The 11,026-nt window shown below is 48.3% G+C and overlaps 1 protein-coding gene across 1 annotated transcript; it reads right to left on the bottom strand.

Annotated features, from left to right (window-relative positions):
* Positions 1-8,451: 8,451 nt before the first annotated feature.
* Positions 8,452-10,352, bottom strand: LOC125515288. Its single transcript, XM_048680733.1, has one exon. It carries the CDS (start codon positions 10,107-10,109, stop codon positions 8,691-8,693), a length of 1,419 nt encoding a protein of 472 aa, XP_048536690.1. The 5' UTR covers positions 10,110-10,352; the 3' UTR covers positions 8,452-8,690.
* Positions 10,353-11,026: the final 674 nt, after the last annotated feature.

Below are 11,026 nucleotides of genomic sequence, written 5' to 3'. Positions count from 1 at the left end.
TCTGCCGACCGGGCCAGCACCGCAAGTAGCCCCGGCGTGTCGTCGGGGTCTCCGTCTTGCGCGAGGGCGGCCTGCGCCGGCGGGATCTCTACCAGCGCAGGGGTAGGGGGCGCCTGCTGTGCCGGGGCAGTGGGGGCGGCTGGAGGTGGGCCGTGGCTGCGGCGACCATGGGAAGTGCCGTCCTCGCCGGTAATTGTTGGGTTTCATAGTAATTTCAAAAAATTTCCTACGCACACGCAAGATCATGTGATGCATAGCAACGAGAGGGGAGAGTGTTGTCTACGTACCCAACGCAGATCGACTGCGGAAGCGCTGACACAACGTAGAGGAAGTAGTCGTACGTCTTCACGATCCAACCGATCAAGCACCGAAACTACGGCACCTCCGAGTTCGAGCACACGTTTAGCTCGATGACGATCCCCGGACTCCGATCCAGCAAAGTGTCGGGGAAGAATTCCGTCAGCACGACGGCGTGGTGACGATCTTGATGCACTACAGCAGCAGGGCTTCGCCTAAACTCCGCTACAGTATTGTTGAGGAATATGGTGGCAGGGGGCACCGCACACGGCTAAGGAATAGATCACGTGGATCAACTTGTGTGTTTCTGGGGTGCCTCTGCCTCAGTATATAAAGGAGCCAAGGGGGAGGGGGCCGCCAGCCAGGAGGAGGGCGCAGGAGGAGTCCTACTCCTACCGGGAGTAGGACTCCCCCCCCCCAATCCTAGTTGGACTAGGATTCCCTGAGGGGGAAAGAGGGAGAGGGGGGCCGGCCACCTCTCCTAGTGCTAATAGGACTAGGGGAAGGGGGGAGGCGCGCGGCCACCTTGGGCTGCCCCTTTCTCCTTTCCACTAAAGCCCATTAAGGCCCATATGGCTCCCGGGGGGTTCCGGTAACCTCCCGGTACTCCGGTAAAATCCCGATTTCACCCGGAACACTTCCGATGTCCAAATATAGGCTTCCAATATATCAATCTTTATGTCTTGACCATTTCGAGACTCCTCGTCATGTCCGTGATCACATCCGGAACTCCGAACAACCTTCGGTACATCAAAATGCATAAACTCATAATATAACTGTCATCGTAACCTTAAGCGTGCGGACCCTACGGGTTCGAGAACAATGTAGACATGGCCGAGACACGTCTCCGGTCAATAACCAATAGCGGGACCTGGATGCCCATATTGGCTCCTACATATTCTACGAAGATATTTATCGGTCAGACCGCATAACAACATACGTTGTTCCCTTTGTCATCGGTATGTTACTTGCCCGAGATTCGATCGTCGGTATTCCAATACCTAGTTCAATCTCGTTTCCGGCAAGTCTCTTTACTCGTTCTGTAATACATCATCCCGCAACTAACTCATTTAGCTGCAATGCTTGCAAGGCTTAAGTGATGTGCATTACCGAGAGGGCCCAGAGATACCTCTCCGACAATCGGAGTGACAAATCCTAATCTCGAAATACGCCAACCCAACATGTACCTTTGGAGACACCTGTAGTACTCCTTTATAATCACCCAGTTACGTTGTGACGTTTGGTAGTACCCAAAGTGTTCCTCCGGCAAACGGGAGTTGCATAATCTCATAGTCATAGGAACATGTATAAGTCATGAAGAAAGCAATAGCAACATACTAAACGATCGGGTGCTAAGCTAATGGAATGGGTCATGTCAATCAGATCATTCAACTAATGATGTGACCTCGTTAATCAAATAACAACTCATTGTTCATGGTTAGGAAACATAACCATCTTTGATTAACGAGCTAGTCAAGTAGAGGCATACTAGTGACACTTTGTTTGTCTATGTATTCACACATGTATTATGTTTCCGGTTAATACAATTCTAGCATGAATAATAAACATTTATCATGATTATAAGGAAATAAATAATAACTTTATTATTGCCTCTAGGGCATATTTCCTTCAGTAATGTCCCCGACGGTGCGGCTGGCCGCCGCGTCCCTGAACGTGTCGAGGACGATGTCGAAGTTCTTCCCGCGCCAGACCTGCGTCGGGCCCTCCGGTTGTACCGGCCACCAGGGAACGCGCGGAGCTGCTCCCTTGTCGGCGCCGGTCCCATGGTTGGGATGCCGTCCGCCCCGATCCGCCATGGCCTCGGCAACTTGGCTGCCGGCGGCACCATCAGGCCGTACCGGGCCAGATCCTCTGTGTCGCCGAGGGTCAGGCTCAGCGGCCAGACGCCGCTCGGCCACGCGCCCTCGTTGGAGTCGCTGGAAGACATTGCCGGCGAGGAGGGGGAGATGGGTGGGCGAGGAGAGGAAGAGAGATGGGCGGGGCGAGGGAGATGGCACGGCGTGGTGAGGGGCTGGCGCGGCCTTTTATAGACGACGGGGAAGGGGGGTGGGCCGGCGAGCCATCGGTGGCGCGCACCCCGAGGGAGAGGCGGGCGGCTGGCGGCACGGGCGGTGGCGTGTGAAAGCGAGGCAGCGGCGGCGTGTGAAGGCGCGTTGCGGCATCCGTGGCGTCTGGGCGCGGCAGCGGTGGCGTGGGAAGGCGCGAGGACGGCAGGCGCGGCAGGCGATGTGTCGGTGGCGTGTGAAGGCGGGCGGGCGATCGCCGCAGCGGCGGCAGCCGACCGGTCGCGTCAACTACCGGCCCGAGGCGGAAGGCTGGCGGCAGGCGCCCAGTCGCCGCACGCGCGGCAGTGGAGGGCGCGGACTACGAGGGTAGCAGGCGGGCGGCAGAAGATCAGCAGCGAGCAGTCGGCGCCTGCATGCACGCCGCCATTACTGCAAAGCAGTTAATTGCACGGCGATACGGCCGTCCGCGCCACATCCACACGTACACCCCACCGGTCAACGCCGACTTTTTTTAATAAAACACGCCCTGCATCTGACATACTGGGCCCGTGGATGCTAACTGCTCGGCTCGGCTCGCGTGCTCACGGCTGCCAAGCGGCTCGGCTCGTCCTGCAGCCGCGTACACACAGGTGCGCGGAGTATCGGCGTGGACGCGCGGGGGGTAATTTTAAATAAGACGATCGTGCCCCTGGCAGCGAAGGTGTATGGGAGAATCTCAGCCCTTGATGTGTTTAAGGGGGTGTACCGAAGCAAAAGTGGGTTTAGGATGGACAGGTAAACAGAGTAGTACTACTCGATCGAGCAAGCTCCAAAACCGATGGACCGCATGCGGCCATGCATGCACATTTGGGACTGTTTGGTTTGAGATTAAGTTTGTCTAAAGTTGCCAACCTAAGATTAGTAAGGTTTGATCAACTTGTGTGGATGTTTGGTTCAAGACACACCTTAGGCAAGCCATACTAGGGTCTCACATCACATACACTTACAAAATGTGGCAACATTTACTTAGGTTTGCCAACTTGTGGCTTTTATTTTGAAGAACTAACCTTAGACAAATGTGGCAACATTATATGGCAAAGTGTGGCATGGTTAGGCCTAGAACCAAACAGCCCTGAAAAGTCACGGTGCTACGGTGCTAAACTAGTGTAAAATGAAAAAAAAATTAGAAACTATTAGCAGGTTCTTTACTGTTGGTATTTAATGTAGATATAAATAATCTGTTGGTATTTCACCATGAATTTGTATGTGTGTAATTACTAATAATGTACACATAGATCAGTAATTTGCAAATTATTTAAGCCATTTTAGTCTTAATTATATGAATTGAAAGAAAAAAAGTTAGGATACTGTACCTTATCTAACTTTACTTCTCTAATGTTAATGTTAGAGGAGCCAGTTCCCTTGGGCCATCGCATTCATGGCTCTCCAGCCCCACACATGTCAAGCATTTAGAGCTAGGATGGTTTACTGTCGGATGAGCACCAGTGCTGTGCTGGTAGAAACAGTGACAGAGGTGAGGGTCAGGGGAGCAAATGCATCAAATGCGGCTCACCTAACTAAATTCTGGCGAGGTACAGCCAGAGTGAGTGAAACATGTATCCATGGACAGCCAGGCATGGGAAGTGACATATCTCCGGGCCAATTATCATTTTTTTAGGCAATCCAGGCAATCATCTTTTTTTTTGTGAGGTAATCCGGGCCAATCATCTGTCACGGGTGGACTGGGACTGGGATTCTCAAGTGGGCGCGACAGCAACTAGGCCCACATGTCGGCCATACAGTACTAGTACGACTTAGGATCTGCGTCCATCACGGGTCCATGCCCTTCCAAAATTTGTCTGGCAATGCTCGCCTTTAGTTCACACTCCACGCGGCGACTTCACTGCAATCCAGTCGACCAGTCACCAATTATTTTGCGGTACTAGTAGTAGCAGTAGAAATGCTGCGGGTGCCTCGAGCGCAGCGTTTCGATGCCCCGGCTGATCCGTACCGGTCACAAAAAGTCATTAAAAATTTAAAAATATCTTTTTCATGGTAGAAACTTTATTGCGTGAGGTCTACTTTAATTTTTATACCATTTAAACATCTGCGTAGCTCTTAGCAAAAAAAGACAAACGAGTCAAAATAGTGGATGAAAAATAAACTTTTTTACAGACCTCGAATTTGCTTTTTTTGCCGAGAGTTGCTCCGATGTCCAAATAATTTAAAAAATGGAGCGGACCTCATGCATTAAAATTATCTACCGTGCAAAAAAAGGATTTTTTATATTTTTTTTAGTATTTGCTTTGATTTTTTGCTTCAGCGCAGGGTGAAGATGAGCCTAGGCTCAAAAGTGGATTGTCGCGGTGCCTATCAGTTTTGATGTGATTACTCGTGTTCTCTTCCTCTTCCTTGTTCTTGCTGAAAATTTTGAAAACCCGATGCAGAACTCTCCTTCCCAAAGCAAATTACATGGACTTCACTACAAATCAGATGTCATAGCTTTTAGCATGTGAAATCAAATGTTTTATGACAATTTACGTTGTCATGAGGATGACAGTATGTAACACTATGCTTCCTAATTTAATAGAGTCCATATTCAATTGAGGTCTTCAATTGGAATTGGGCACCTGATTTTAACTAGGTCGATAATTTCTCAAAACTCTCTCATTCAATTCTTTTGTACTAGACACTATGCTTCTTAATTTTTAAAGCCTCGTAATTAATTAAGGTCTTGAATTTAAAATTGGGTCACCCGATTTTGACCGGATCAACAATTTTTCAAGGAGCTCCCCCCTTCAATTCTTGCAGTTCATTAGGTTTCCTAATTTTGAAGTTTTTTCATTCAATTGAGATATTCAATTTTGGATATGGTTTAAGATTTTGATCGGGTCAACAGTTTTTCAAATCAATTAACAGCAACAGGCCTGTAAAAACAGATCAATCTCACGCACCCTTCCATCACCTAGAAAAAAAAGCACCATCATGTCATATTATAACACCAATATAGTACATGCGGCCACCTACGTAGAAATTTTTACACATAAATATACTTTGGTTAGCGGATAACACAGAACCACACCATGAAAAGCCAATCCAAACATTGGATTATCGTGGTGCCTATCAGTTTTGATGTGATTACTCGTGTTCTTTTCCTCTTCGTTGTTCTTGCTCGAAATTTTGAAAACCTGACGCAGAACTCTCACTCCCAAAGCAAATTACATGGACTTCACTACAAATCAAACGTCATAGTTTTTAGCATGTGAAATCAAATGTTTTATGAAAAATTACGTTGTCAAGAGGAGGGCAGTCCTCTGTAACACTGTTCTTCCTAATTTTAAAGAGTCCACATTCAATTGAGGTCTTCAATTGAAATTGGGCACTTGATTTTAACTGGGTCAATAATTTCTCAAAACTCTCTCATTCAATTCTTTTGTACTATACACTATGCTTCTTAATTTTGAAGGCCTCATAATTAATTAAGGTCTTTAATTTAAAATTGGGTCACCTGATTTTTATCGGATCAATAATTTCTCAACGAGCTCTCCCGTTCAATTCTTGTAATTCATTAGGTTTCCTAATTTTGAAGCTTTTTTATTCAATTGAGATATTCAATTTTGGATTTGGTTTAAGATTTTTGATCGGGTCAACGGTTTTTCAAATGAATTAGCAGCAACCGGCCTATAAAAGCACATCAATCCCGCGCACCCTTCCACCACCGAGAAAAAGGGAAGCGCCATCATGTCATATTATAACACCAATATATTACATGCGGCCATCGAATGCGGCCATCGACGCAGAAATTTTTCCCACATAAATATACTTTGGTTAGTGGATAACACAGAACCACACCATGAAAAGCCAATCAAATCACCACGTTTTATAAATAAAAAACACACTCCATCTCTCCCCCACCCATCAAACTAAATATTCCATCAGTTTCAAAAATATAAGGCTACTAGTTTTTTGGAAACTCAATTTTTTTTAACTTTGACCAAGCTCAGAGCAAAAAATATCGACATCCACAGTATTAAACAAAAAATGTAAAAAAAATTGATGACGAATCTAATCACATTGATTTGATATTATGCATTTTCATATTTTTTTATCAATTTGATCAAACTTAAAAGGTTTGACCTTTCAAAAAAGTAATACACCTTATATTTGAAACAGAGTGAGTAAATTTTTTTAAGGAACCAAACAACATCAGTGGTACAGCAAAGCACCCCCCCCCTCCCCAAACATTTTCTAGTTTTTTAACATTGCCGAATTACTTTGACCTCCGTGCTCCATATTTTTTGTAAATTCCGGAATTGCTTCAAGCTCCCAGGTCTATGGAATTTGAATTTCAGAAATTAGACTTTGAAGTTTAGAAAAACTAAAAGAAAAGAACATCTAAATATGGATTTATATTAGTCGCAAAAAAGGATGTATATTGGGACATGAAATTTATGCTCACAAGCTCAAATGCACTTTCATGAGTAGTAAAACCATCAAAATAGTAAATAAATTTAAAAAATAGCAATAAACATTGTTAAGTGTTCTACAATACATACTTGCAAATTCCCATAAAGAAAGAACATGCCTAATGCTCTTGGGCAAAACGATGCTCCAAAATGACAATTTTTTAAAGCATTTTAGATACTTGATTTTGTTATTTTTGTCTAGACCTACACGGATGTGATTTCATCATAAAAATTTGCGCAAGCAGAAAACTGGCCATTGTTTGTTATAAAAAGAATCACATTTTTTTAATTTGCGTACTTATTTTTCTTTTAATGTTCATAAGGGTGCATTTGAGTTAGGGATTAGAAGGGAGAAAATTCCTTAAATGACACTGTTTTAAATGTTGTTTCCCTATTTGACACCGAAAAACTTTTTCTTCCCTATCCGACACTATGTCTAAAATTTATGCCTTTTACAACACTATTATCCATTTGGAGCCTTAACGATGTTAAATGACACATGAAAAGACCTATTTACCCCTTATGTGATATGTGATTAAAATTGTTATGTGGTAGTTTAGCTTCATTATACGACTCTGTCTGGATATAGTTTAGCTTCAGTACTTCCATATAAAGACGTCGACGCAGCATAATAAATTGCACGCGAGGACATGATGCGGACATGTTAGAGGGCACAGATCTCATGCAGCTCGCGGCGTGGCGCGCAGCGAGCGGCATGGGGCCAGCAAATTTGTAGCAGGCAAGGTGCGTGGTTCAGCTGTGCGGAGGCATACGGCGGCTGAGGGCAGCGCGTTTGGCAACGGCAGGGCGCACGGGTTAACAGGGTGGCCGGTGTACATCAATACTAGTACATGGCACAGTACATACTCGATCGATAGTATACACAAGTCAGTACGATTAATATTGTAGTCAGTGCTTGTACTTTTTTGTGTGAAAAAACCAGTTCCTGTACACGATCGATAGTAGTATACAACAAGTCAGTAAGTTAATAGAGTTGAGATTGAACGAAAGAAAATAAACAGGACCGACAAGATCATGTGCCCATCACCCGCCTCGTATGTTTGTGTTGTGGCCATCAGCCAGCCAGCGGGAGATCGGCTGCTTAGCTAGCTTCGTCTAGTACGTATAGCTTGGAAAATACTCTGAGCTAGCCTCGTACGTGTGTACGCCGGAAACCACTTGGCTACAACGCCATCAAGGTTGGGACCAAGGCTCAAAACGAGTCAGACGGATACACACATACACGTAAAATTTTGATCACAAATCACACGAAGGGTAAATAAGTCTTTTCATGTGTCTTTTAACACTATTAAGGCTTAAAATGGATGATAGTGTCATAAAGAGCATAAAATTTAAACTCCTTATTAAATAAGAAAGACATTTTTTCTCAATGTCAAATAAGGCAACAAATTTTAAGACGATGTTAAATAAGGAATTCTCTCATTAGAAGGACACTTTTACGTATAATGCATATTTGTAAAGTTTCCAGTGAAATATGTTCCATGTGAGTTGTACATGATTTTGTTTTTTATGTAGATTACACCAAAATGTATTTCATCATGAAATTTGACGAATATGTATCAATACTTACATATATGTGTGCATTTTTTTAGATTTTTCTCAAACTTGTAAAGTTAGTTTTTTCAAAAAATTGGTTTCCTGGAGCCAAGTGTCAAAAATCATTACTCTAAATAGTTTGACTAATTTAGTGCTTATTTTGCACCATAGTGATATTACACCCACTCTGTACTCAAACCAATTCAAAATGAGAAAGGGAAAAATAGAAAAAGAATAGTTTTTCTTTCTCCTCTTGTTCTCGTTGATCTTCCAATTTCCCCCCTCCTCCCATCTTATACCCAAGCCCTTTGGCTTTCACTATATTTGAATGTTTGCACATAAGCCCCTAAAAAAGCTTCTATCCTCAGCTCTTCTTCCACTCCTCGGCGCCGGCGAGGTAGGCCTTCTTCCTCTTCTCCGCTCGCGCGCACGCGCAGATGATGACGAAGCAGGCGGCGTAGACGGCGTACACGCGCCAGTTCGCGCGCGGGGCCTCGCCGGCGGCCGCGCGGTGGAACACCGCGGCGTAGTAGTGGAGGCCGACGGCGAGCCCCACCACCATCTGCGCCAGGCCGAGCGCCTTGGTGGCGTCCGCGCCGCCCTCCTCCTCCTCCGGCGAGGCGGCCCCGGAGAAGACGGCGACGAGGTCCACCATCTGGAGCACGAGGTAGCCCATGAAGCCGAGCGACTGCGCGGCCTGCGTCCAGGCGTAGGCCGCGGGCGAGGCGGCGTGGAAGAAGCGGAGCGGCTCCAGCCCCGTGGCGGCGGCGGCGAGCGCGAGCGTGCCGAAGTAGATGGCGAGGTAGGCCTGCGAGAGCAGCAGCGCGCGGTGGAGGAGCGGCAGGTACGGGCCCATGCGCCGCACCAGCGCGGTGAGCATGCAGAGGGGCAGCAGCAGCAGGGCCACCGACGCCGCGGAGGCCGCCGCCACCCCCCACCGCCCCCCCAGGACCGGCCGCACGCCGCCGGCGATCCCCGCATTGGCGGCCGACAGGTACGCCTTGGACGTGTACGACAGCCGCGCCAGGTCCGGCATGAGCGTCTGATGCAGCCGCGCCGGGAGGCCCCGGAACTCGGACATGAGGTCCTCCGTCCCCTCCGCCTCCTCCGCGAAGACCACGTCCTCCTCCACCCCCGCCGCCTCCTCGCTGCTCACGGTCGAATTCGCCTTCACCTTCCCGTCGGCGACGACGGCCTTCGCTTTCTTGCTCGACTTGGCCGAATCCGCCGTCGAATTGGACGGCTTCTTGGCCTTGGGAGCGCCCCCCTCAGATTTCACCGGCTTGGCAGCGCCCGCCTTGGAGGACTTGGCGGAATCGGCGCTCTTGGGCTTGGCGGTGGCCGCCGCCTTGTCCAGCTTCGGGACCTTGGGCTTGGCCGCATCGCCGGCCGCTTTAGTGGCCGGCTTCTTGGTCGTGGCCGCATCGCCGCCCGCTTTAGCGGTCGGCTTCTTGGTCGTGGTCGACTCCGCTTTAGCGGTCGCCTTCTTGGTGGTGACCTTGGTCGTCGTCGAGGTGGACTCCTCCGGTTTCTTGCCTTTCAGAACCTTGGTCTGATTCTTGGCGCCAGAGGAGACCTTCTTCTTGACGCCGGCAGCAGCGGTGGTCTTGGGCGGCTTGACCGGCTCGTCGTCATCGGTGGAGACGAGCTCCTTGCGGCCGCCGGAGAGCTTGGGCTTGGGCTTGGCGGCCGGCGGAGCGGAGGAGCAGAGCGCAATGTGGCAGCAGAGGAGGGCGAGGAGCAGGAGCAGCAGCACCGGCCTCGGCGGCGACCGAGCTGCCATCTCTGGCGGATCTGGCCGGGGCTTTTGCGGAGCGAGATACGGCAGATCCGGGAAGAGTGAGGGAGGGTGAAGGTATTTTTGGCTCGATTTATACGTGGGGAAATTGGAGGCGAAAAGGGACGAAGAGAGGAGGAAGCTGTGAGTGTGAGCCGTGGTGAAGAGTGTGAGTGAGTGGGGAGCGAACCACACCACCACTGCTGGAGTGCTGGGTGTGTGAGTGGAGTGGGGAGTGAGCGAACTACGACGGCGTGTGGCACGGCCGGTACCGGGGCACACACACGAGACACGACCACGTCCACGTTGGTGCGGCTCCTCCGAACCGTCGGTGGACTTTCACCAGCTCGTTGCGCGCGAATGCCCGTCCCGGTCCAGACAGCACGACAAACCGACGAGCGGATGAGTTTGTTGTTAGGTCCCCGTCCTGGTCCATGCACACAAGAGGCATCTTCCTATTTCAAGAGCTGGTCTCTTCTCTTTGATCATCTAGACTGGCTCTTTATGGATTGGATGTCCATTCTCATCGTTTTGATCATACTCACCGTGTTGAAAGAGGATTTTCTGTCCACTATGTTTGCATTTCCATTTTTTCATGTAAACACCGACTAAAATGCAGTTCATGTCCGTGACTGCGACATGACTTGAACTTTGTTTGTTTGTTGTTTGCGACCGGTGGCAATCAATTCTTTTGATTCTCACCACCCCACGATCCCTCAGCTAGACCGTAGCAAAGAACAAATGTGCCTAACAAAACGAGAACGGTTGTTGACATAAGTCGGCGCCACATATTAGTTCACGCATCTCAAATTAAGATGTTGGGCGGTGGATCGTAAAATGTTAGGTGAATTGTGCCAAGAGAGCCTCTAGCAGAGACGCCATATCCACAATCGCTATATTGCATATGAAGCATGCTTTTGGAG

The sequence above is a fragment of the Triticum urartu genome, chromosome 6, assembly GCF_003073215.2.
Source record: "Triticum urartu cultivar G1812 chromosome 6, Tu2.1, whole genome shotgun sequence".
NCBI classification, from domain to species: Eukaryota; Viridiplantae; Streptophyta; class Magnoliopsida; order Poales; family Poaceae; genus Triticum; species Triticum urartu.
The sequence above is the reverse complement of the archived record's forward strand: the minus strand, read 5'-3'. Positions and strand labels throughout refer to the sequence as shown.